Source organism: Oncorhynchus mykiss, chromosome 5 (genome assembly GCF_013265735.2).
Source record: "Oncorhynchus mykiss isolate Arlee chromosome 5, USDA_OmykA_1.1, whole genome shotgun sequence".
In the NCBI taxonomy this organism is placed as follows: Eukaryota; Metazoa; Chordata; class Actinopteri; order Salmoniformes; family Salmonidae; genus Oncorhynchus; species Oncorhynchus mykiss.
The window spans coordinates 78,996,923-79,024,613 of record NC_048569.1 but is presented as its reverse complement, the minus strand read 5'-3'; the positions used below and the strand labels follow the sequence as shown (position 1 = coordinate 79,024,613).

At 44.6% G+C, this 27,691-nt stretch overlaps 1 protein-coding gene across 21 annotated transcripts in view; it reads right to left on the bottom strand.

Annotated features, from left to right (window-relative positions):
• The window catches only part of ptprfa (protein tyrosine phosphatase receptor type Fa), a 399,275-nt gene that overhangs the window by 17,043 nt on the left and 354,541 nt on the right, over positions 1-27,691 (bottom strand). For 13 of the 21 annotated variants that reach the window (XM_036978457.1, XM_036978456.1, XM_036978463.1 and 10 more), the window contains 4 exons: positions 24,791-24,802; positions 16,779-16,891; positions 14,175-14,207; positions 12,252-12,349 (listed from right to left, as the gene is read on the bottom strand). In XM_036978457.1, the coding sequence (XP_036834352.1) occupies positions 12,252-12,349; positions 14,175-14,207; positions 16,779-16,891; positions 24,791-24,802 (256 nt within the window). The remainder of the gene's footprint in view (positions 1-12,251; positions 12,350-14,174; positions 14,208-16,778; positions 16,892-24,790; positions 24,803-27,691) is intronic. The other 8 variants (XM_036978466.1, XM_036978468.1, XM_036978469.1 and 5 more) reach the window with 3 other exon arrangements.

Sequence of the window (27,691 nt, the reverse complement as noted above, 5' to 3'; positions counted from 1 at the left end):
CCATACTCTTTCTGTTTCTCTCTCCCTGACCCCTTTACCGTCTAGCCTGTTTCTCTCTCCTTGACCCCTTTACCGTCTAGCCTGTTTCTCTCTCCCTGACCCCTTTACCGTCTAGCCTGTTTCTCTCTCCCTGACCCCTTTACCGTCTAGCCTGTTTCTCTCTCCCTGACCCCTTTACCGTCTAGCCTGTTTCTCTCTCCCTGACCCCTTTACCGTCTAGCCTATTTCTCTCTCCCTGACCCCTTTACCGTCTAGCCTGTTTCTCTCTCCCTGACCCCTTTACCGTCTAGCCTGTTTCTCTCTCCCTGACCCCTTTACCGTCTAGCCTGTTTCTCTCTCCCTGACCCCTTTACCGTCTAGCCTGTTTCTCTCTCCTTGACCCCTTTACCGTCTAGCCTGTTCCTCTCTCCCTGACCCCTTTACCGTCTAGCCTGTTTCTCTCTCCCTGACCCCTTTACCGTCTAGCCTGTTCCTCTCTCCCTGACCCCTTTACCGTCTAGCCTGTTTCTCTCTCCCTGACCCCTTTACCGTCTAGCCTGTTTCTCTCACCCTGACCCCTTTACCGTCTAGCCTGTTTCTCTCTCCCTGACCCCTTTACCGTCTAGCCTGTTCCTCTCTCCCTGACCCCTTTACCGTCTAGCCTGTTTCTCTCTCCCTGACCCCTTTACCGTCTAGCCTGTTTCTCTCTCCTTGACCCCTTTACCGTCTAGCCTGTTTCTCTCTCCCTGACCCCTTTACCGTCTAGCCTGTTTCTCTCTCCTTGATCCCTTTACCGTCTAGCCTGTTTCTCTCTCCCTGACCCCTTTACCGTCTAGCCTGTTTCTCTCTCCTTGACCCCTTTACCGTCTAGCCTGTTTCTCTCTCCCTGACCCCTTTACCGTCTAGCCTGTTTCTCTCTCCTTGACCCCTTTACCGTCTAGCCTGTTCCTCTCTCCCTGACCCCTTTACCGTCTAGCCTGTTTCTCTCTCCCTGACCCCTTTACCGTCTAGCCTGTTTCTCTCTCCTTGACCCCTTTACCGTCTAGCCTGTTTCTCTCTCCCTGACCCCTTTACCGTCTAGCCTGTTTCTCTCTCCTTGACCCCTTTACCGTCTAGCCTGTTTCTCTCTCCCTGACCCCTTTACCGTCTAGCCTGTTCCTCTCTCCTTGACCCCTTTACCGTCTAGCCTGTTTCTCTCTCCCTGACCCCTTTACCATCTAGCCTGTTTCTCTCTCCCTGACCCCTTTACCGTCTAGCCTGTTTCTCTCTCCTTGACCCCTTTACTGTCTAGCCTGTTCCTCTCTCCCTGACCCCTTTACTGTCTAGCCTGTTTCTCTCTCCCTGACCCCTTTACCGTCTAGCCTGTTTCTCTCTCCCTGACCCCTTTACCGTCTAGCCTGTTTCTCTCTCCCTGACCCCTTTACCGTCTAGCCTGTTTCTCTCTCCCTGACCCCTTTACCGTCTAGCCTGTTTCTCTCTCCTTGACCCCTTTACCGTCTAGCCTGTTTCTCTCTCCTTGACCCCTTTACCGTCTAGCCTGTTTCTCTCTCCTTGACCCTTTTACCGTCTAGCCTGTTTCTCTCTCCTTGACCCCTTTACCGTCTAGCCTGTTTCTCTCTCCTTGACCCCTTTACTGTCTAGCCTGTTTCTCTCTCCCTGACCCCTTTACCGTCTAGCCTGTTTCTCTCTCCCTGACCCCTTTACCGTCTAGCCTGTTTCTCTCTCCTTGACCCCTTTACCGTCTAGCCTGTTTCTCTCTCCCTGACCCCTTTACCGTCTAGCCTGTTTCTCTCTCCCTGACACCTTTACCGTCTAGCCTGTTTCTCTCTCCTTGACCCCTTTACTGTCTAGCCTGTTTCTCTCTCCCTGACCCCTTTACCGTCTAGCCTGTTTCGCTCTCCTTGACCCCTTTACCGTCTAGCCTGTTTCTCTCTCCTTGACCCCTTTACTGTCTAGCCTGTTTCTCTCTCCCTGACCCCTTTACCGTCTAGCCTGTTTCTCTCTCCCTGACCCCTTTACCGTCTAACCTGTTTCTCTCTCCTTGACCCCTTTACCGTCTAGCCTGTTTCTCTCTCCCTGACCCCTTTACCGTCTAGCCTGTTTCTCTCTCCCTGACCCCTTTACCGTCTAGCCTGTTTCTCTCTCCTTGACCCCTTTACCGTCTAGCCTGTTTCTCTCTCCCTGACCCCTTTACCGTCTAGCCTGTTTCTCTCTCCCTGACCCCTTTACCGTCTAGCCTGTTCCTCTCTCCCTGACCCCTTTACCGTCTAGCCTGTTTCTCTCTCCCTGACCCCTTTACCGTGTCTCTCTTTCTCTCTCTCTCTCTCTCTCTCTTTCTCTCTCGCTCTCTCTCTCTCTCTCTCTCTCTCTCTCTGTCTCTCTACTGTCTAGCCTCTCTCTATCTCCCCAACCCCTTCACTGTCTAGCCTCTTTCGCTCTGTCTCTCTCTCCCCCCAACTCCTTCACTGTCTAGCCTCTCTCTCTCTCTCTCTCTCTCTCTCTCCCCGGCCCCTCCACTGTCTAGCCTCTCCCTCTCTCCCCAACCCCTTCACTGTCTAGCCTCTCTCTCTCTCTCCTCAACCCCTTCACAGTCTAGCCTATCCCTCTCTCCCCAACCCCTTCACTGTCTAGCCTCTCTTTCTCTCTCTCCAACCCTTCACTGTCTAGCCTTTCTCTCTCTCTCCTCAACCCCTTCACTGTCTAGCCTCTCTCTCTCTCTCTCTCTCTCTCTCTCTCTCTCTCGCTCTCTCTCTCTCTCTCTTTCTCCTTCTCTGCCCGACCCATTCACTGTATTGCCTCTCTCTCTCTACCCCTTTCTCTCATTCCCTCTTTCTCTCTGCCTCTCTCTCACACCCTCTTTCTCTCTCTCCCCCTCTTTCTCTCTCACACACAGAAACCGAAAAAAGGCTGTACATTCTGGTGGCTTCCTCCTGACTGACTGGCTGACTGGTTGACTGACTTGCTGGGAAGGCATGTTGGACCCAGTCTGCTTGCTGATAACAATGACAATGGTGAGAGAGGTTGAGCGCACATCTTATTTAACAGCCTGTTAGGTAAAGCCTTCACTGCGTCACTCTGACAAATCACACACATTACTGCTAATGCACCCCGCTGACGTGAATATCAGTTACTGTGCATGTCACTGCAATCACACTCTATCGCCGACACTGCCGCATTCCATTTCTCCCAGAAACAAAACAGGTACCCACAGAACAGTCAGACAGAAAAACAAAAGCCCAGAGGGCTGCCACCATGTGTACCTCTGTGAGACAGAGATACCATGCTAACATTTGGCGCAGGCAGCTGAATTTACATAGGCAAGGAAAATTGACTTTGCATTCTGACACATTTGAAGAGCCCTCAGCCTTGTTTTTTTGACTAGCTGTGCGTGTGTGTGTGGTGTGTGTGTGTGTGTGTGTGTGTGTGTGTGTGTGTGTGTGATGCTTCTAGAAAAGCTCCTGTATTGCAGCTGATATCAAATCCTGTCTATACACTTCATACAGTAACTGACTGTGGTGAAGTCCCAAATGTCTCTCCATTACTCTCTATACAGTGCAATGTAGGCCCTGGTCAAAAGTAGTGCACTATATAAAGAATAGGGTGCCATTTGTGGCATACACTATGTATAAAGCTTTTTTTTGTAAAGCTTAACATATTACAATATTCTGAGTTAATGCTTCAGTTAGCATTTGGTCAGGTAGAAAGGTGTACTATTCTGTGGACCCCAGGAAGAGTAGGTGATGCTTTTGCAACAGCTAATGGGGATCCTAATAAAATACCAAATATATACAGTACCAGTCAAAAGTTGGGACACACCTACTAATTCAAGGGTTTTTCTGTATTTGTACTATTTTCTACATTGTAGAATAATAGTGAATATATCAAAACTATGAAATAACACATATGGAATCAGGTAGTAACCACAAAAATGTTAAACAAATCAAAATATATGGAATATTTTAGATTCTTCAAAGTAGCCACCATATGCCTTGATGACAGCTTTGCAAACTCTTGGCATTCTCTCAACCAGCTTCATGAGGTAGCCACCTGGAATGCATTTCAATTAACAGGTGTGCCTTATTAAAAGTTAATTTGTGGAATTTCTTTCCTTCTTAATGCATTTGAGCCAATAAGCTGTGTTGTGACAAGGTAGGGGTGGTTTACAGACAATAGCTCTATTTGGTAAAATACCAAAACCTTATTATCGTAAGAACAGCTCAAATACGTAAAGAAAAATGACAGTCCATCATAACTTTAAGACACGAAGGTAAGTCAATCCGGAAAATTCTGTCACGACTTCCACCGAAGTCGGCTCCTCTCCTTGTTCAGCCGACGTTCGGCAATCAACGCCACCGGCTAACTAGCCATCACCACTCCATTTTTCATATATCCATTTGTCTTGTCTTGTTTCCATACACACCTAGTTTTCATTTCCTCAATCAATCTACTTGTATTTAACCCTCTGTTTCCCCATCATGTTTTGTGTAATTGTTTCATGTGATGTGGTGTTAGTTTACGTGCTTTACTTTTATGTTCCGTTTTTTGAGCGTGTTTGATTTATGTAGTGCTCTCGTTTTTGGAACTATAATAAAAGTGTGCCTGTTCATTATACTCTGCTCTCCTGCACCTGACTTCGCCTCCAATACACCATTGACAATTTCATTATTGACAATTGACACCATTGACAACCTGGACCCCTACAAATCAGCCGGGCTAGACAATCTGGACCCTTTCTTTCTAAAATTATCTGCCGAAATTGTTGCCACCCCTATTACTAGCCTGTTCAACCTCTCTTTCTGAGATTCCCAAAGATTGGAAAGCAGCTGCGGTCATCCCCCTCTTCAAAGGGGGGGGGGCACTCTTGACCCAAACTGCTACAGACCTATATCTATCCTACCATGCCTTTCTAAGGTCTTCGAAAGCCAAGTCAACAAACAGATTACCGACCATTTCGAATCTCACCATACCTTCTCTGCTATGCAATCTGGTTTCAGAGCTGGTCATGGGTGCACCTCAGCCACGCTCAAGGTCATAAATGATATCTTAACCGCCATCGATAAGAAACATTACTGTGCAGCCGTATTCATTGATCTGGCCAAGGCTTTTGACTCTGTCAATCACCACATCCTCATTGGCAGCCTCGACAGCCTTGGTTTCTCAAATGATTGCCTCGCCTGGTTCACCAACTACTTCTCTGATAGAGTTCAGTGTGTCAAATCGGAGGGTCTGCTGTCCGGACCTCTGGCAGTCTCTATGGGGGTGCCACAGGGTTCAATTCTTGGACCGACTCTCTTCTCTGTATACATCAATGAGGTCGCTCTTGCTACTGGTGAGTCTCTGATCCACCTCTACGCAGACGACACCATTCTGTATACTTCTGGCCCTTCTTTGGACACTGTGTTAACTACCCTCCAGGCAAGCTTCAATGCCATACAACTCTCCTTCCGTGGCCTCCAATTGCTCTTAAATACAAGTAAAACTAAATGCATGCTCTTCAACCGATCGCTACCTGCACCTGCCCGCCTGTCCAACATCACTACTCTGGACGGCTCTGACTTAGAATATGTGGACAACTACAAATACTTAGGTGTCTGGTTAGACTGTAAACTCTCCTTCCAGACCCATATCAAACATCTCCAATCCAAAGTTAAATCTAGAATTGGCTTCCTATTTCGCAACAAAGCATCCTTCACTCATGCTGCCAAACATACCCTTGTAAAACTGACCATCCTACCAATCCTCGACTTTGGCGATGTCATTTACAAAATAGCCTCCAATACCCTACTCAACAAATTGGATGCAGTCTATCACAGTGCAATCGGTTTTGTCACCAAAGCCCCATATACTACCCACCATTGCGACCTGTACGCTCACGTTGGCTGGCCCTCGCTTCATACTCGTTGCCAAACCCACTGGCTCCATGTCATCTACAAACCCTTCTAGGTAAAGTCCCCCCTTATCTCAGCTCGCTGGTCACCATAGCATCTCCCACCTGTAGCACACGCTCCAGCAGGTATATCTCTCTAGTCACCCCCAAAACCAATTCTTTCTTTGGCCGCCTCTCCTTCCAGTTCTCTGCTGCCAATGACTGGAACGAACTACAAATATCTCTAAAACTGGAAACACTTATCTCCCTCACTAGCTTTAAGCACCAACTGTCAGAGCAGCTCACAGATTACTGCACCTGTACATAGCCCACCTATAATTTAGCCCAAACAACTACCTCTTTCCCTACTGTATTTAATTTATTTATTCATTTTGCCCCTTTGCACCCCATTATTTTTTATTTCTACTTTGCACATTTTTCCATTGCAAATCTACCATTCCAGTGTTTTACTTGCTATATTGTATTTACTTTGCCACCATGGCCTTTTTTTGCCTTTACCTCCCTTATCTCACCTCATTTGCTCACATCGTATATAGACTTGTTTATACTGTATTATTGACTGTATGTTTGTTTTACTCCATGTGTAACTCTGTGTCGTTGTATGTGTCGAACTGCTTTGCTTTATCTTGGCCAGGTCGCAATTGTAAATGAGAACTTGTTCTCAACTTGCCTACCTGGTTAAATAAAGGTGAAATAAAATAAATAAATAAATAAATTAGAGTTACCAGCCTCAAATACCCAAATAAATGCTTCACAGAGTTCAAGTAACAGACACATCTCAACATCAACTGTTGAGAGGAGACTCAAGCCTTCAAGAACCAGGCCTTCATGGTTGAATTGCTGCAAAGAAACCACTACTAAAGGACACCAATAATAAGAAGAGACTTGCTTGGGCCAAGAAACAATGGACATTAGACTGGTGGAAATCTGTCCTTGGGTCTGATGGGTAAAAAAAAAAAAATTCAACAGCCGTGTCTTTGTGAGATTCAGAGTAGGTGAACGGATGATCTCCGCATGTGTGGTTCCCACCGTGAAGCATGGAGGAGGAGGTGTGATGGTGTGGGTGTGCTTTGCTGGTGACACCGTCTGTGATTTATTTAGAATGGAACGCTGCTGCTACTCTCTGTTATTATCTATGGATAGTCACTTTAATAACTCTACCTACATGTACATATTACCTCAATTACCTCGACATCAGTTCCCCCGCACATTGACTCTGTACCTGTACCCCGCTGTGTATAGCCCCGCTATTGTTATTTACTGCTGCTCTTTATTCATTTGTTATTCTTATCTCTTACCTTTTTTTATATATTTTCTTAAAACTGCATTGTTGGTTAAGAACTTGTAAGTAAGCATTTCACTGTAAGCTCTACTACACCTGTTGTATTCGGCGCAGGTGACAAATAACCTTTGATTTGATTTGATTTAAATTCAAGGCACACTTAACCAGCATGGCTTCCAAAGCATTCTGCAGTGATATGCCATCCCATCTGGTTTGCGTTTAGGGGGACTATCATTTGCTTTTCAACAGAACAATGACACAACACACCTCCAGGCTGTGTAAGGGCTATTTGACCAAGAAGGAGAGTGATGGAGTGCGGCATCAGATGACCTGGCCTCCACAATCAAACGATCTCAAACCAATTGATATGGTTTGGGATGAGTTGGACTGCAGAGTGAAGGAAAAGCAGCCAACAAGTGGTCAGCATATGTGGGAACTCCTTCAAGACTGTTGGAAAAGCATTCCAAGTGAAGTTGGTTGAGAGAATGCCAAGGAGTGTGCAAAGCTGTCATCAAGGCAAAGGGAGCCTACTTTGAAGAATCTAAAATATATTTGTATTTGTTTAACACGTTTTTGTTTACAACATGATTTGTGTTGATATGTGATATGTGTTATTTCATAGTTTGACGCCTTCACTATTATTTTACAATGTATAAAATAGTAAAAATAAATAAAACCCCTTGAATTATTAAACTTTTGACTGGTGCTGCATATAAAAAAAATCATAATTAGCTATTTCAGCGCAAACATGCCCAAACACACCACCCATGCTTACACACAAACAAAGACACACAGACACACAACCCCCCCCCCCCCCCCCCTGTCAGTGTGACTCAGCCCTCAGTCCATCTGTTCCAGGGTAGTTGGGTGATTGTATGTGTGTGTGTGTGTGTGTGTGTGTGTGTGTGTGTGTGTGTGTGTGTGTGTGTGTGCGCGCGCGCGTGCGTGTGTGTTTGTGGGTGTGCGTGTAATGGTAGTGGGATGAATGTGTGAATCAATGATGGCTGACAGTTTGTCTGGCAGAGTGTCTGAAATACATTGTTTGCTGTATTTCTCATACACACATCAGAATGTGCATCCCAAACTGCACCCTATTCCCTATTTAGTGCACTACTTTAGACCAGGGCCCAAGAGTAGTGCATTGAATAGTGATAGGGTACCATTTGGAACGCAACCTGAGAAAGATGCACCTGCCTGCCGTCTCCACAATAAGTCTCTGATTCCCTCTCTGGGAGACTGGATGTGATGTTGTTTATGTGTGTGTGTGGGTGGGGGGGGGGGGGGGGGGGGGGGGCGTCTTCCTTCCTCGTGCATACATCTATACATCTACATTATAAAAAAAAAAATGCAATGGCGGCCACGATTTTGCAGCAGTGGTGCGCAGCTGCTAAACGCATACAAGGGAAACACTGGTGTGTGTGCGCATGTGTGTGGTGTGCTTGTTGTAATTCATGGGTCCTGTCTAGAGAATCCACCGGGGGAAAACAGGTACATGGAACGAAGAAGAATGTCCATTCTTCTGCCGATGATATCCTAATCTAGTGAGGCACATTAGAAAGGGATTCTGGTGATATCCTAATCTAGTGAGGCACATTAGAAAGGGATTCTGGTGATATCCTAATCTAGCGAGGCACATTAGAAAGGGATTCTGGTGATATCCTAATATAGTGAGGCACATTAGAAAGGGATTCTGGTGATATCCTAATCTAGTGAGGCACATTAGAAAAGGATTCTGGTGATATCCTAATCTAGCGAGGCACATTAGAAAGGGATTCTGGTGATATCCTAATATAGTGAGGCACATTAGAAAGGGATTCTGGTGATATCCTAATCTAGCGAGGCACATTAGAAAGGGATTCTAGTGAAAAGCCTGATTAATACCTGTTGTCACTCCTCAGCATACATTACCAGCCAAGTGCTCAGATAAATTGTTTGCAAAGTCCCAATCCTAAATTTGTCATATCTGGCTAATTCGGTGCTCCCGGAACATATGGTGTTGCTTCCTTCCTGTGTGTCAGTAGAAGGCATCCGTCCCCACTACTAGCTGAGGAAACGTTGGAGTTGGACAGCATGGCCAATCAACTAACAACTGTCAGTGTTTTCACCTGTCTGAATACAGCACAGGAGGGGAGAATGAAAGATTCCCTAATGAGAATCTTGGCCTGGCTCTAGGCAGCACTCACCACTCAGTAGCTGGCAGTGATCATGAATCACTAATCGTAGGAAATTATGAGTAAAGTGTGTGTGTGTGTTTCTGCATGCGTGTGTGTGTGTTTGTGCGTGCATGCGTGTGTTGCACATATAAACAAGAGAGAATTTTAACTCAGAATTTTCATTAGTTATTAACATATTAACCCAATTGCTCTATTCACCTTTAAAAGACAACAGTTGACAGCCTGTGCTTCTATTCCAACTATCCCTGACCACTATAACTGTCAAACAGTATTTATAATCAATTAAAGACACTCACAGTACACCCTGAGGACTACTACACTTTGAGTGGTGATGACTGTATTAGGATTGTACTTATACTAGTGTGTGCGTGTGTGTGTGTGTGTGTGGTGTGTGTGTGTGTGTGTGTGTGTGTGTGATTTTTTTGGCTTTACTATCCGTGTGGGGACCAGAAGTCCTCGCAAGGGGCCCTTGTGGGGCCCTGGTCAAAAGAAGTGCACTATTTAGTGAATAGGGTCACATTTGGGACACAGAGTCAGATCTAACAAGCTGGCTGAATCCCTGGCTAGGCTCCTCTCATTTCAATAGAGCCATTATAATGGTTTCATTTCAAGGCCTGCTGCCCTGACACTATGTGGAAATATCTCCATGTAGAGGTGGGGTGGCTGAGTAACTTGTATTGGTGTGTGTGTGTGTGTGTGTGTGTGGGGGGGGGGGGGGGTTGTGTGTCAGAACAACGAGATAAACTAAATGCATTTAAGCTGTTCCATCCAGCTGCATCCTCTTTGATCTTCTCACAATGAACAGCACTGAGGTAGTCTGTAGTGTGTGTGTGCGCATGTGTATGTAGTGTGTAGTGTGTAGTGTGTGTATCTAATAGTTAGTGTGAAGTTTGAACCCTGCTTCCACCCACTTCATCAGACAATTTCACCTCGTTCCTGTCTCAATGCTTTCGTCACTCTCTGAGTGGAGAATAAGCTAACATGACAGCTGTACTGTTTCACTCCCAACACATTACTATACTGAATAACACACTGACTGGAAGCAGGTAAACACAGAAAAGTTTATCTAGGGACTAGGATGCGTCCCAAACGGCACCCTAATCCCTTTATTGTGCACTACTTTTGTCCAGGGCCCATAGGGAATAGGGTGCCATTTGGGAAGCAGCCCTAGATGCTGTTTTATAATTAATATGCACTCCCTCCTCGGTAAACAGTGGTCCCATCTGTCCTGCTTTATCCGGCTGGAAATTCACCACTTTAAATGCAAATCTCCTTCCTTTGTAGGACAACAAGGCATAATCCCTCACTGGCTTTTACTGTAGGTAAATGCACTGGAATAATATTATTGGAAGGGAGGGGGGAAACAGAGAGAGGGAGAGAATGGTTCTGAAGCAGCCCTGAACTTACACAGAGAGAAATGTACAAGTAGCAAAGTGCAGCTGGATGCAGAAACAAAATAATTATGCAGAATTACCTGGACTCATAATAGTGGTTATTTAAGTCAAGGTGGGGTGAGGAATGGTTGGCCTATTACAAACTATTAGAAACTCCCTGGACAATCAACCCCCAATGTTTACTCAATCATTCTTTACACTTGCCATGTTCAGAAGCTGGTATGTTGAAGAGGTAGATAAGGGATCATTGGTATATCATATATAGGGTGGCAGGTAGCCTAACGGGTAGGAGTGTTGGGCCAGTCACCGAAAGGTTGCTGGATCGAATCCCTGAGCTGACAATGTAAAAATATTCCGTTCTGCCCCTGAGCAAGGCAGTTAACAAACTGTCCCTGGGCGCTGAAGACGTGGATATTGATTAAGGCAGCCCCCCGCACAGCTCTGATTCAGAGGTGTTGGGTTAAAATCAGAAGACACATTTCATTTGAATGCATTCAGTTGTACTGACTAGGTATTCCCTTATATCTAAGGTTGTAGTGATAAAGACAGTCAGCGGTTGCAGGGCAGTGAGGGGAGCCAGAATCAAAGTGTTGAGTTAGTCTGTTGAGAGAGAGAGTTAGTCTGTAGATCTATAGATCTAGAGACTATAGAGCAGTGCATTCCAAACTCTGACCTTGGACCCCTTGCACATTTGGTTTTTGCCCTGACACCACACAGCTGATTCAAATGATAAAAGATTGCTGATTAGTTGATTATTTGAATCAGCTGTGTAGAACTAGGGCAAAAACTAAAACGTGCACCCATGATCTTTCCATGACATAGACTGACCAGCTGAATCCAGCTGAAATATATGATCCCTTATTGATGTCACTGGTTAAATCCACTTCAAATCAGTGTAGATGAAGGGGAGGAGACAGATTAAAGAAGGATTTGAAAGCCTTGAGAAAATTGAGACATGGATGGTGTGTTTGCCATTCAGAGGGTGAATGGGCAAGACAAAATATTGAAGTGCCTTTGAACGGGGTATGGTAGTAGGTGCCAGGCGCACTGGTTTGTGTCAAGAACTGCAATGCTGCTTCAACTCAATATTAGGAAGGTGTTCTTATTATTTTGTGCACTCAATGTAGATCTAGATATTATAGAGACTATAGATCTAGATACTATAGAGATTACAGTTTGAGAGAATATAGATTTAGTTGCTATAGAGACTATAGATATAGAGACTATATACATATAGAGGCTATGTACTATAGATATAGAGGCTATAGAACAAGATTCTATAAAGACTATTTATCTAGATACTATAGATCTAGGGACTATAGATCTAGATACTATAAAGACAAAGACTATAGATCTAGAGACTATAGATCTAGATATTATAAAGACTATATATCTAGAGACTATAGATCTAGAGACTATAGATCTAGATACTAAAGAGACAATATATTTGGAGGCTATAGAGACTATAGATTAAGGAACTGGATTGTAGACAGCCAGTGGTGGTCAGCAGGGCAAAGCAGAGCAGGAGTAGTTACCTCATACTCCTGTGAGAAGCGGAGTCCGTCGTTGGCCTTGAGACGCTCGATGTGGTTAGCAAGATCAGTGGTGGAGATGAGAGGGTGCTCCCTCATCCCTGAAAGAGAGAGGAACAGGGTTACCAAGCTATTGCAGTGAATACAACTTTCCTTCAGCTATGAGTGAAATATACAACACGGTGTAATATATGCACGTACACACACATGCATGCACCACCCGCATACACCTGCACACACACATTCACACAACAGGCATACACACACACGGAATGTGAAATACGCAACCAGATAACTGATGCATTTGTGATGACAAAGCACAGAGCTCATTGAAAGTGGTGAAATGGAAAGAAGTGTGTGGTTGCGGAGAGAAGACACAGAGAGAAAGAGAGAGTGAAGAGAGATAAGAGTGAGAGAAAGAGAGAGTGACGAGAGAGAGCAACAGACAGGTGATATCTCTAGAGCTCTGTAACACCATGCTGTGGGTTACTCCTGTGAAGGGAGTGAGTGAATGAGCATGCTGATTGGTTGGCTGTAGCCCACAGCAACACAAGTGGGAGTGGGAGGGGTCATGAGGGTATTCAGAGTGTCATATTACATTATTTTCCATTAAATGGTAACTGAAAACTATCTCTGGCTATAGATAGATGAGACCAACATCTTAGTACATTAGTAATAGTATCACAAACCTAAAAAATACTTTATTCAGAAATAACATTCTGGAAAGAAAATATACCACATACAGCTGCTAGCAGGTGATGAACATAATAAAGCTATAGCTACATTGTAACCTCAAAGTACGGAACACATATATCATATCTTTCAGTGGCAGAAGAGCTTAGGACTTGGAAAGATTGATGCAGGAACAATCTTTCATCTCGGTTTTGTCCTCAAAGCAACAACAAATGGATTATCCTCCAAAATAACATGCAATATTGATACAAGCCAGTGGTGACAGGTGACAGTTCTGAGGCCAGCCTGTGGAAAGGAAGTGACATGGGTGCAGTGTAAGCGGGGTGGTTCCAGCTGACTGAGCAATCAGATGTTCACAGACAAGGTGCAGCTAGCATGGGGCTGAGATGAGATGGCCTTGGTGGGTGACGCACAAAAAACAGAAGTGGAGAGGAGGATGAATAGAGAAGGTAGATGGATGGAAGGATGAAGGGGGGTGTTGGTGGAGGAGGGGAGGGGGGAATTCCATCTCAGCTCCCAAAGCAGCACTATCACAGCCTTTCCTTACATAGACTACTAACTGATCAGTACTGTTGTCTGAGCTGTGACTGTGCTACTGAGAAAACTGATGCAGAGTGACTCAGTGATCAGAGAGATAAAGACAGAGAGAGAGAAAGAAAGAGATAGAGAGAGAGGAGACAGAGAGAGGAGACAGAGAGATGAGAGAGCAAGAGAGAGATTAGAATGAAAGAGAGATGGAAAGAGAGAGAGAGAGAGAGAGTGTGAGTGAGTGAGTGAGTGAGTGAGTGAGTGAGTGAGAGAGTGAGTGAGTGAGTGAGTGAGTGAGTGAGTGAGTGAGTGAGAGAGAGAGAGAGAGAGAGAGACAGAGAGACAGTGAGAGAAAGCGAGACAGAGAGAGAGAGAGAGTGAGAGACAGAGAGAGAGAGAGAGAGTGAGTAAGAGAGAGAGAGAGAGAGAGCGAGACAGAGAGAGAGGGAGAGTGAGAGAGCGAGACAGAGAGAGAGAGAGAGTGAGACAGAGAGAGAGAGAGAGGGAGAGTGAGAGAGCGAGACAGAGAGAGAGAGAGTGAGTAAGAGAGAGAGAGAGAGCGAGACAGAGAGAGAGAGAGAGAGAGAGAGAGAGGGAGAGTGAGAGACAGAGACAGACAGAGAGAGAGAGAGAGAGAGAGAGAGAGAGAGAGAGGATGGGGATGGGTTTAAATAGGTAGAAAACACACGAGGAATGGAAACTAACTTGGAGTGTTCGGGCAACTGGGGTCACTGGAACCTGTGGGGAGAAGATGGGGGAGGTCGGTGTGTCGTACTCAACAACCAATACCAGAGGGATCATTCATGTTAAAGGGGGAAGGGAGGGGAGGAGGGGAGAAGAGAAGAGGGTAAAGAAGGATTAGGAGAAAGAGAAAAAGGGATAGAGAAAGAGACCCAAGGTTTTCAGAAGGGCCTGGCTGTGTATATGTCTGTACACCTGAAGTGAGTCAGTCTGTTAGCCTGGAATTCCAACAGTCCTCTTAGTTTCAGTCTCCATCCATGACAGTAGCCTGGATCCAAACTGAATTGTTCAATTTCACTTCACAATATTGTGTCCAGGCCTACCATGACACATAACTGTCTGAGACATATACTTGAAAGCATATTCTTGACTATAGTTACTACTACTCTGTAAAGTGCTTAAGTAGACAACAGAGGCATCAATAGTATAGAACTGAGCTATTAGAACACATCTTTATTGTGCTCACAAGGACACAAATGGTAAGAGGCTGGAAAATTAGTCAACAACATACCTGCCTCTATTTGTGTAAACAACATCTGCTATGTACCCCCTACTGCTAGAGACTCACAAGCTGCCGATCTCATAGCAAACTACTAGAAAACACCCACAGAGTGATGAAGAGAGGGAGGGAGGGGTGGAGGGGGGAGAGAGAAGAGAGGGTTTGAAAGAGATGAAAATAGGAATGAGATGAAGAGTTAGAGAGAGGGAGAAGGCACATAAAGAGAAGGAGAGAAAGAGGGCGAGAGAGAGCTCATAAAGAAAGAGTAGTGTGTTAGCGAGAGAGAGAGAGGAGAGAGAGAGAAGAGAAAGAGAAAAAGATAGAGGAGAGAGAGAGAGAGGAGAGAGAGAAAATATAGTGAAGAGAGAGAGAGAGGAGAGAGAGAATATATTGAAGAGAGAGAGAGGAGAGAGAGACAAGATAAAGAGAGAGGAGAGAGGAGAGAGAGGAGAGAGAGGAGAGAGATAAAATATAGAGAAGAGAGAGAGAGAAAGGAGAGGGAGAAAATATAGAGAAGAGAGAGGGAGAAAGGAGAGAGAGAGAAATATAGAAAGGGGAGAGAGAGAAAAGATAGAGAAGAGAGAGTGAGGAGAGAGAAAAAAGATAAAGAGAGCGAGGAGAGAGAGGAGAGAGATAAAAGATAGAGGAGAGAGAGAGAGAAAGGAGAGAGAGAGAAAGATGGAGAGAGAGAGAAGATAGAGAAGAGAGAGAAAAAAAGAGAGAAGAAAGAGAGAGAGAGCGAGAGAGAGAAACGATAGAGAAGAGAGGAGAGGAAAGAGAAAACAGAGAAGAGAGAGGAAAGGAGAGAGAAAACAGAGAAGAGAGAGAGGGAGAGAAAAGATAGAGGAGAGAGAGAAAAGATAGAGAAGAGAGAGAGGAGAGAGAAAACATTGAGAAGAGAGAGAGAGGAGAGAGAGGAGAGATGAGAGAGGGAGCGAGAGAGAAGAGGGCACAGAAACCAAGGGTGAGACAGAACGAGTTTGATGTTCAGAGAATGAGTTAGAGAGAGATTCTGTGGGCTTAATTCCTCTGCTAAGTTCAAAGCTCAAGACTCTCCATGCTGCATTCAACAGTGTTTAATTACCAAGCTGGGTCAGTGCAGTCCACTAGAAGAAGAGACAGAGAGTATGTGTCCCAAACGGTACCCTATTCCCTAAATAGTACAATACTTTCAACCAGGACCCATATGGAATAGAGTTCCATTAGGGCCCACCAGAAGAGCCGATGAGCCACTGAAAACAGATGGATAATATACTGTAGCAATTCACATGCAACCACCCCCCCCTCTCTCACTTTACTTCACAGTGAGATGAGAAGCAGTATGGGCAGGGTGTGTTATATGTTAACAGACCTTTAAGGCTTATTCCTATGTGAAGAGAGAGAGGACATCTCGTCGACTAGACCAGAGCTTTGGGTTGTTGACCGATAGACAGTCCTCATCCTCAACTACAGCCACTCCCTTTCCAACTTCACTGACACCCACGTACTACTAATACAGCAAGACATATGATCCTTGTACACTAAGCCATGTGACAATCCTTCAAATCCACAACAATCCTCCGATATTACAAAGACAAGATGATGATATCCAGTACAGAGTATACGCTGGACGGATTATTATCCACATTCAACTCATCAAAACCATGTTTCATTTGGGATAACCAGCATCTGATAGTGATGTAATTCATCTGAATCATCTGCATACAGTAGAAGCCTTAACTCTGAAGTGTTTTATACTTGAAGGCTGTTGCTTCTCCTAGCACAGTGGTTACACATTCATCAGAAAGTATCATATCATAGGAGTGTGAGAGACTGTGAGCAGTGGTGTGAATAGAGACCAGGTTGTCTGCAGGCACGGAGGTGGATAGTTTGGCCATGGATGAACAACAGCTAAATCTGAATATAAGTGTGTCAGTGGTTGTTTGTCTGCTAGTGTGTCTGGGTCTGTGACTTTGTGTGTGTCTATAAATCGTGCGTGCTAGTGTGTGTGTGTGTGTCTATAAATCGTGCGTGCTAGTGAGTGTGTGTGTGTGTGTGTGTCTATACCTTGTGTGTGTGTGTGTCTATACCTTGTGTCTGATAGTTGAGTCGTCTCATTTCCACAGGATCAGAGGAGTGGGCCAGCAGAGAGTCCTTCACCCCAGCAGAGTGCTCATCCTTGGCCGAGGGAGATGCTCGTTTCCTGGGGAGAGAGGCAGGGAGGAGAGACCATGAGACGAGCTCCAATAAAAACACTAGCATACTACTTATAATAAGTCATGTCATTGGGCATGTATGGTGGTAGGCTGAAGGAGGTGGTATGATTGTATGGGCATTAGAATGTAACCACACTGTAGTGGTCAGCTGGCTGGAAACCCCAGTCACAGAACCATCACTGTTGTATCATGACTGTGTCATTGAGATAGCTGTTGGTTCCTGCATTGATGTGGAAGATACTGTGCCTGGAGTGGAGTTAAAAGCTGATGTTGTGTCTGTTGAGGTGTGTAACTCCCTGAAGCAGAGGCATACCATACGTCCCAAAGGGCAAGCTACTCCCTATAGTGCACTACTTTGGACTAGTGCCTTCCGCTCAGATGAAAAGTAGTGCACTATATAGTGAATAGGGTGCCATTAAATAACTTGATAAATAACACGGTGTGTCTGCCGTGCTGTGTGTTCCTCAGTTGACGAGGTGAGGACCCACTTCACTGTCTACACAGCTGGGGGGGAAGTGGTGACACAGTTTTGGGTTTACGCTCATTAAAACCTCTAATTTCCCCCATATGAACGTGTGAAAACAAACAGGCTGAGCAATTAACAGATAAGCCGCAGTGACAGAGTAGGAAGGCTTGCTAATTACAGAGGTGGAGAAAGAAAGAGAAGAGGGGGAGAGAGAATTCGAAAACAAATCCAATTTTGAAAAACTCCCATATCTACTGGGTGAAATTCCACAGTGTGCCATCACAGCAGCAAGATTTGTGACCTGTTGCCACGAGAAAAGGGCAACCAGTGAAGAACACACACCATTGTAAATACAACCCATATTTATGCTTATTTATTTTATCTTGTGTCCTTTAACCATTTGTACATTGTTAAAACACTGTATATATATATATAATATGACATTTGTAATGTCTTTACTGTTTTGAAACCTCTGTATGTGTAATGTTTACTGTTAATTTTTGTTGTTTTTCACTTTATATATTCACTTTGTATGTTGTCTACCTCACTTGCTTTGGCAATGTTAACACATGTTTCCCATGCCAATAAAGCCCTTGAATTGAATTGAATTGAATTGAGAGAGAGATAGAGGAGGAATGGGGAGAGGAAGGGAGGGGAGAGGGGGAAGGAGGCAGGGTGTGGGAAGAGAGAGAGGGAGGAAGGAAGGGAGATGGAGGGAGGGAAGGAGGCAGGGTGTGGGAGGAGAGAGAGGGAGGAAGGAAGGGAGATGGAGGGAGGGGAGAGAGGGAGGAAGGAAGGGAGATGGAGGGAGGGGAGACAACGGAAAACAAAGGGAGGAGAGCGGAAGGGATGGTGAGAGAGAGAGGGATGATCGAGGGATAGAGAGAAGAGCGAGTGAGAGTGTTGTAGAGAGCACATCTGTTGGAGCCTATGTCCTCCATTCTCAACGCACCACACCGTGTCTCCTAGCGCTAGCATGCTAACTGAGGTCTTAAGTGTTGCCATGTTACAGCTGCTGCCACACTTATGCACTAAAGCCTGTGTTTATTTCTTTCGGTAGCACTAAAATCGCGCTAACGTGTGTCTGAGTGCAGCAGCCTCCATTGCTGAGTGATGCTACTGATGTATTCAGCTGGCTGTCTCATAGGGAAAGCTATTAGTGCTGCCATGCATAGCTGTCTATGGGAGGTGACAGTTACGTTACTAACCCTAAACTTAGACTGACTCTCAAATAGCACCCTATTCCCTATGCAGTGCAGTACTTTTGACAAAATCCCATAGGGCTCCGGTAAAAAGTAGTCCACTATATAGGGAATAGGGGGCTATTTGGGACACACAAATGGAGATGGAGATCATAATAAAGCATGGAGGCATGACATAAGGAGGTCTGGGGAGGGGCACTTTGTTATTCTGACTATTGCCTAGGGAACATCATGTAATTTTAACTGCAACTTTGGCTTTTAATTTGAAAGGCGTGAGAGCTGCAGACAAAAAATCTAACACACATGTTTGTTTTACTATCCTTATGGGGACCAAGCAATTGATTCTCATTCAAAATCTTATTTTCTCTAACTCCTAACCCTAAACCTAACCCTAAACCTAACCCTAACTCCTAACCCTAAACCTAACCCTAAACCTAACTCCTAACCCTAACTCCTAACCCTAACTCCTAACCCTAAATCTAACCCTAAACCTAACCCTAACTCCTAACCCTAACTCCTAACCCTAACTCCTAACCCTAAATCTAACCCTAACTCCTAACCCTAACTCCTAACCCTAACTCCTAACCCTAAATCTAACCCTAAACCTAACCCTAACTCCTAACCCTAAACCTAACCCTAAACCTAACCCTAAACCTAACCCTAACTCCTAACCCTAACTCCTAACCCTAAACCTAACCCTAAACCTAACCCTAACTCCTAACCCTAAACCTAACCCTAACTCCTAACCCTAAACCTAACCCTAACTCCTAACCCTAAACCTAACCCTAACTCCTAACCCTAACTCCTAACCCTAAACCTAACCCTAACTGCTAACCCTAACTCCTAACCCTAAACCTAACCCTATCTCCTAACCCTAAACCTAACTCCTAAACCTAACTCCTAACTCTAAACCTAACGCTCTAACCCTAACTCCTAACTCTAAACCTAACGCTCTAACCCTAACTCCTAACCCTAAACCTAACCCTAACTCCTAACCCTAAACCTAACGCTCTAACTCTAACTCCTAACCCTAAACCTAACGCTCTAACCCTAACTCTTAACCCTAAACCTAACCCTAACTCCTAACCCTAAACCTAACGCCCTAACCCTAACTCCTAACCCTAAACCTAACCCTAACTCCTAACCCTAAACCTAACCCTAACTCCTAACCCTAAACCTAACGCTCTAACCCTAACTCCTAACCCTAAACCTAACCCTAACTCCTAACCCTAAACCTAACCCTAACTCCTAACCCTAAACCTAACGCTCTAACCCTAAACCTAACCCTAACTCCTAACCCTAAACCTAACCCTAACTCCTAACCCTAAACCTAACCCTAACTCTAAACCTAACGCTCTAACCCTAACTCCTAACTCTAAACCTAACGCTCTAACCCTAACTCCTAACCCTAAACCTAACCCTAACTCCTAACCCTAAACCTAACGCTCTAACCCTAACTCCTAACCCTAAACCTAACGCTCTAACCCTAACTCCTAACCCTAAACCTAACGCTCTAACCCTAACTCCTAACTCTAAACCTAACCCTAACTCCTAACCCTAAACCTAACCCTAACTCCTAACCCTAAACCTAACGCTCTAACCCTAACTCCTAACCCTAAACCTAACCCTAAACCTAACCCTAACTCCTAACCCTAAACCTAACGCTCTAACCCTAACTCCTAACCCTAAACCTAACGCTCTAACCCTAACTCCTAACCCTAAACCTAACCCTAACCCTAAACCTAACGCTCTAACCCTAACTCCTAACCCTAAACCTAACCCTAACTCCTAACCCTAAAGCTAACGCTCTAACCCTAACTCCTAACCCTAAACCTAACTCCTAACCCTAAACCTAACGCTCTAACCCTAACTCCTAACCCTAAACCTAACCCTAACTCCTAACTCTAAACCTAACCCTAACTCCTAACCCTAAACCTAACCCTAACTCCTAACCCTAAACCTAACGCTCTAACCCTAACTCCTAACCCTAAACCTAACCCTAAACCTAACCCTAACTCCTAACCCTAAACCTAACGCTCTAACCCTAACTCCTAACCCTAAACCTAACGCTCTAACCCTAACTCCTAACCCTAAACCTAACCCTAACCCTAAACCTAACGCTCTAACCCTAACTCCTAACCCTAAACCTAACCCTAACTCCTAACCCTAAAGCTAACGCTCTAACCCTAACTCCTAACCCTAAACCTAACTCCTAACCCTAAACCTAACGCTCTAACCCTAACTCCTAACCCTAAACCTAACCCTAACTCCTAACCCTAAACCTAACGCTCTAACCCTAACTCCTAACCCTAAACCTAACCCTAACTCCTAACCCTAAACCTAACGCTCTAACCCTAACTCCTAACCCTAAACCTAACCCTAACTCCTAACCCTAAACCTAATGCTCTAACCCTAACTCCTAACCCTAAACCTAACCCTAACTCCTAACCCTAAACCTAACCCTAACTCCTAACCCTAAACCTAACGCTCTAACCCTAACTCCTAACCCTAAACCTAACCCTAACTCCTAACCCTAAACCTAACGCTCTAACCCTAACTCCTAACTCTAAACCTAAACCTAACTCCTAACTCTAAACCTAACCCCTAGGCCATCGTGATTCATGGGGTTAAACAGCACAACTGTTTTCAGCTGTGCTAACAGAATTGCAAAATGGTTTTCTAATGATCAATTAGCCTTTTAAAATGATAAACTTGGATTAGCTAACACAACGTGCCATTGGAACGTAGGAGTGATGGTTACTGATAATGGGCCTCTGTACGCCTATGTAGATATTCTATAAATAATCGGCGGTTTCCAGCTACAATAGTCATTTACAACATTAACAAGGTCTACACTGTATTTCTGATCAATTTGATGTTATTTTAAATGGACAAAAAAAAATGCCTTTCTTTCAAAAACAAGGACATTTCTAAGTGACCCCAAACTTTTGAACAGTAGTGTAAATACTTATGCATTTGGCTTGATTTGGATTTTACATTTTAAAAATACATAGATAGGCTGGTTAAGAAGCTAACATTTAAAGTTGACTTTTTCTACAGAAACAGATCGTGCCTTTCTCTAAGCAGTAGAAAGCAGATTATTCAGTCAACCTTTTAATCTGTTCTTAATTATGGTGATATTATTTATCAAAGTGCAGCTGCTAATACTTAAACCTTTGGGTGCCATCTACCATAGTGCCCTTCGTTTTGTTACAGCTGACAGTTTTGATACTCATCACTGCACCCTGTATGAAAAGGTTGGTTGGACTTCACTAAAGACCTGTACTGTAAAGGCCCTACTTCATACATTTCCGTCTTATCTAACTGCTGTTGAAGTTTAGACCCAAGTGGCACAGTGGTCTAAGGCACTGCATCTCAATGCAAGAGGCGTCACTACAGTCCCTGGTTTGAATCCAGGCTGCATCACATCTGGCCGTGATTGGGAGTCCCATAGGGTGGCGCACAATTGACCCAGCGTGGTCCGGGTTTGGCCGGGGTAGGCCGTCATTGTAAATAAGAATTTGTTCTTAACTGGCTTGCCTAGTTAAATAAAGGTTACATTTAAATAAATAAAAAATAGACACCTGAGTTGCCTAACCCGTAAACAGGATTGGTTAACTCTTGAGGTTCCTAGGATCTCCACTGAGCTAGGTGAATCTGCTTTAAGTTTTAATGCATCGTATTGCTGGTACAAAATTCTAAATACATTTAATTTTGATGTTGTGCCGCCGTTCAGGCAATTTAAAGTATTGATTGGAGACTTATTTGTGAAGGAATGTTTTTTATGTTTTATTTCTACTTCCTATGACTGTGTTTTTGTACTTTAATATGTATACAGTACTAGTCAATAGTTTGGACACACCTACTCATTCAAGGGTTTTTCACGCCCTGACCTTAGAGAGCCTTTTTTATTAGAGTCTCTTTTTGGTTTGGTCAGGGTGTGATTTGGGTGGGCATTCTATGTCCTTTATTTCTCTGATTTGTGTTTCTATGTGTTGGCCGGATATGGTTCTTAATCAGGGACAGCTGTCTATCGTTGTCTCTGATTGGGAATCATACTTAGGTTGCCCTTTTTCCCTCCTTTCAGGGTGGGTAGTTAACTTTGTTTGTGGCACTTAGTCCTGTAAGCGTCACGGTCGGATTGTTTTGTTGGCAACATTCAAATAAAAATAAAATGTACGCTCACTACGCAGTACTTTGGTCTACTTCCAATGACACCCGTGACAGGGTTTTTCTTCATTTTCATTACTTTCTACATTGTAGGAAGACATCAAAACTATGAAATAACACATATGAAATATGTTTATATTCTTTAAAGTAGCCACCCTTTGCCTTGATGACAGCTTTGCACACCCTTGGCATTCTCTCAACCAGCTTCAAGAGGGCATCACCTGGGATGCATTTCAACAGGTGTGCCTTGTTAAAAGTTAATTTGTGGAATTTCTTTCCTTCTTAATGTGTTTGAGCCAATCAGTTGTGTTGTGACAAGGTAGGGGTGGTATACAGAAGATAGCCCTTTCTGGTAAAAGACCAAGTCCGTATTATGGCAAGAACAGCTCAAGTAAGCAAAGAGAAACGACAGTCCATCATTACTTTAAGACATGAAGGTCAGTTAATCAGGAACATTTCAAGAACTTTTAAAGTTTCTTCAAGTGCAGTTGCAAAAACCATCAAGCACTATGATGAAACTGGCTCTCATGAGGACCGACACAGGAAAGGAAGACCCAAAGTTACCTCTGCTGCAGAGGATAAATTCATTAGAGCTACCAGCCTCAGATTGCAGCCCCAATAAATGCTTCACAGTGTTCAAGTGACAGATACATCTCAACATCAACTATCCAAAGGAGACTGCGAGAATCAGTAATTCATGGTTGAATTGCTGCAAAGAAACCACTACTAAAGGACACCAATAAGAAGAGAGTTGCTTGGGTCAAGAAACACGAGCAATGGACATAAGACCGGTGGAAATCTGTCCTTTGGTCTGATGAGCCCAAATTTGAGATTTTTGGTTCCAACAGCCGTGTATTTGTGAGAAGCAGAGTAGGTGAACGGATGATCTCCACATGTGTGGTTCCCACCGTGAAGCATGGAGGAGGAGGTGTGATGGTGTGGGGGTGCATTTCTGGTGATACTGTCAGTGATTTATTTAGAATTCAAGGCACACTTAACCAGCATGGCTACCACAGCATTCTGCATCGATACTCCATCCCATCTGGTTTGCGCTTAGTGGGACTATCATTTGTTTTTCAACAGGACAATGACCCAACACACCTCCAGGCTGTGTAAGGGCTATTTGACAAAGAAGGAGAGCGATGGAGTGCTGCATCAGATGACCTGGCCTCCACAATCTCCCGACCTCAACCCAATTGGGATGAGTTGGACCGCAGAGTGAAGGAAAAGCAGCCAACAAGTGCTCAGCATTTGTGGGAACTCATTCAAGACTGTTGGAAAAGCATTCCAGGTGAAGCTGGTTGAGAGAGTGCCAAGAGTGTCATCAAAGCTGTCATCAAGGCAATGGGTGGCTATTTTGAAGAATCTAAAATCTAAACTATATTTTGATTTGTTAAACACTTTTTTAGTTACTACATTATTCCATGTGTTATTTAATTTTTTTAATGTCTTCACTATTATTCTACAATGTAGAAAATAGTAAATATAAATAAAAACCTTTGAATGAGTAGGTGTGTCCAAACTTTTGACTGGTACTGTATGTCTCTTGTGAAAAAACACTCAACAACACAACAGCCAAAGACACAAGACATGGCATAGTGGTGTGATGTGTGATCTTGACAGTGTAGCAGAAACAAAGAGCATGTCAGTCTGTCACTGAGTCAGAACAGAACAGAGCGGCCTGACCCAGAAGCACATTTTATAGAGAAGAAGAGTGGAGTAAGGGGAGGGGAGGAGCGAGGAGAGGGTGGCTGTGCTGCAGAGTGACAGCCACGTCAGGGTTAGAGAAGGGGGAAAGGGGTGTAAAGGTGTCAAACATACTACAAAGTAGGTTCAATTAGTTAGCCAGCTAACTTTGAAAAACAACCAGAAAAAACTATAGTTTGTCTGATTAATTTAGAAAGCTAAATGTAGGTATTCAATTAGACCATGCCCATTTCAAGCTTATACTTCCCCCCCAAATGTATTTTTCTGAATATTTAGGCAAGTTAGCTGGCTAACTCATTGATTCTACTTTGTAGTATACCCCGCGGGAAAGAAGTACTAACCTTTCTTTTTTGCTGCATCCACAGAAAGCAGGGCGGAAGTGAGTGAGGGAGAAGACAGAGAGAAGGAGGGAAGGAGATAGAGGGAGGATTAAATGACAGATTGTCAGCAGCAGGGATGAAGCATAGAAGCAGTGGATAGGGAACCAGATTTATACTTCACCCCTTTATCCCCCCCCCCCCTTTCCCTCCCTCCTCCACCCTCTCAGCCCTGCACTTTTATTCAGATGTCGACGCTGACATTTAGAAAATGAGTTTTTCCTCTAGGGGCCCAGATCTCAATCCCTGCCACTATGATAATCTTCAACAAGTTTTTTTAATATAATATTTTTCTTTACAACCCTTTCTCTTAAAATGCATATGCTATGAGACAAGGCCGGGAGGATATTATATTCTGGGGTGTTGGACAGGTTTAATGATGGTGCACTATGCTCCTTTAGGTTACTTGATGTAAATATTGTACTAGCTGAGTGGAAATACTTCTTGCAACTAATGTCCTGGTATGAACTTTCATCCTAATACGTTGTGTGGAAAGATGAGGATGGTGTTCTCATATACATACTTTCTCCCACTGGTAACAGACGTCAATTCAACATCTATTCCACGTAATGTTTTTGAAATGATGTGGAAACAACATTGATTCAACCAGTGTGTGCCCAGTTGCCTGTTTCACCCCTATATACATAACCTCTGTTTCACCACTTTTGCAAATGTTGAAATGTCTTTCGATCGGACTCTTCAACTGTATTTTACATTTTGTTGAGGTTACATTCATTTAAGTTTGAGGATAATCCATTTTAGCTAAATTACTTCCAAGTCATACAAAGTTGCAATGGCTCCTGGTATGGACTTCAGAGAGCTATAGGCCTATGCAGTCAAATAGGCATGCTAAATCGGGCCACTTCAAAAGATTTATTCTCATTTGCTGTGAAGAAATCATCCACCCTCCTTCCATTGAAGCCAGCCCTGGCTGGGCTTATCCACACAGAGAGAGCAGCTAACGCTCTCTGCAGTGCTCTGTGCTCTCACTGACAACTGCCCTCAAAGCCAAAAGGACTTAGACCTGATTTTTTTTTAAATAAAATTGAATTACTTGTTAAGCTGAGTTCAGCTCACTACTTTACTTTCCTGGGTTGGTGTGTACGAGTGAGTTGAGCTCTGGCTCCTTCTGATCACCAGACGAAGGAGAAGTAAGGTGAAGCCTTCTGAGAAGTAACGAGAGCTACCCCAGAGACTGAAGAGTCTCTCTCTGGTTTTAGAATGAAAGACTGAACACCCAGTAAGAGAGGATGGTGACGAAAGAGTTGAACAGATCGACAGCGACAGAGAGAGGAGGCCCAACCCATCCCAACATGTCCCCAACAGTGTTGTAGCTAGCTGAGATGTCATCATCAGCGGAAGGGACCATATGGATCCTCCTCTTCCCTCTCTCTCTAAAGCTTGCTCAGTCAGAAGCTCCAGATGTCTGGCCTAAGGACAGCCCCACTCAAACAGAGCAGAGAAAACACGGCTGGGCCAACTGTTAACCTGCGTGAGACAGCAGGGCTGCAGGCTACTTGACTGAGCAGCCTCCCATGTGCCCACTCCAAGGAGAAAGTCCTCACAGAGCCTTCAGGCCCAGGCTAGATGAATGCCTGTCTGTCTTAATTGAGGAACCACTGAACTCCAACGAACAGATGTCATTTATTATCAATCTTAAATACAACTTGTTTTATGGTTGTAAGTTAAGCTAAAGAGGGAAAGTAAAACCTCCGGGGACTGCTTTAAGATGATAATTCAAGGAGTCAGATTTTAGATAAACACTGAATAACAAACCTCAGAGTTAACATATTATTGCTTGAAACATTTGGCTGTCAAACTGATGAAAAAACATTGTTTTCAGTCATGTCCTAACTATCCTTAGCAATAATGTCACTTTCCTGAGAACACAAGCAGCCATGTACAGCTGAAAATCTATCCACAAACACCAGAGTGCCCTGTTGCACATTCATTGCAGCAATTGTTCTAGCAATGAGCATGCCCCGCCCACCTGAGGATCTGTCTTTTCCAGCCATCTACTTCCTGTGTTTGAGGGGTGCCCCGCCCACCTGAGGATCTGTCTTTTCCAGCCATCTACTTCCTGTGTTTGAGGGGTGCCCCGCCCACCTGAGGATCTGTTTTTTCCAGCCATCTACTTCCTGTGTTTGAGGGGTGCCCCGCCCACCTGAGGATCTGTCTTTTCCAGCCATCTACTTCCTGTGTTTGAGGGGTGCCCCGCCCTCCTGAGGATGTGTCTTTTCCAGCCATCTACTTCCTGCGTTTGAGGGGTGTCCCGCCCACCTGAGGATGTGTCTTTTCCAGCCATCTACTTCCTGTGTTTGAGGGGTGCCCCGCCCACCTGAGGATGTGTCTTTTCCAGCAATCTACTTCCTGTGTTTGAGGGGTGCCCCGCCCACCTGAGGATGTGTCTTTTCCAGCCATCTACTTTCTGTGTTTGAGGGGTGCCCCGCCCACCTGAGGGTCTGTCTTTTCCAGCCATCTACTTCCTGTGTTTGAGGGGTGCCCCGCCCACCTGAGGATGTGTTTTTTCCAGCCATCTACTTTCTGTGTTTGAGGGGTGCCCCGCCCACCTGAGGATCTGTCTTTTCCAGCCATCTACTTTCTGTGTTTGAGGGGTGCCCCGCCCACCTGAGGATCTGTCTTTTCCAGCCATCTACTTTCTGTGTTTGAGGGGTGCCCCGCCCACCTGAGGATCGGTCTTTTCCAGCCATCTACTTTCTGTGTTTGAGGGGTGCCCCGCCCACCTGAGGATCTGTCTTTTCCAGCCATCTACTTTCTGTGTTTGAGGGGTGCCCCGCCCACCTGAGGATCTGTCTTTTCCAGCCATCTACTTTCTGTGTTTGAGGGGTGCCCCGCCCACCTGAG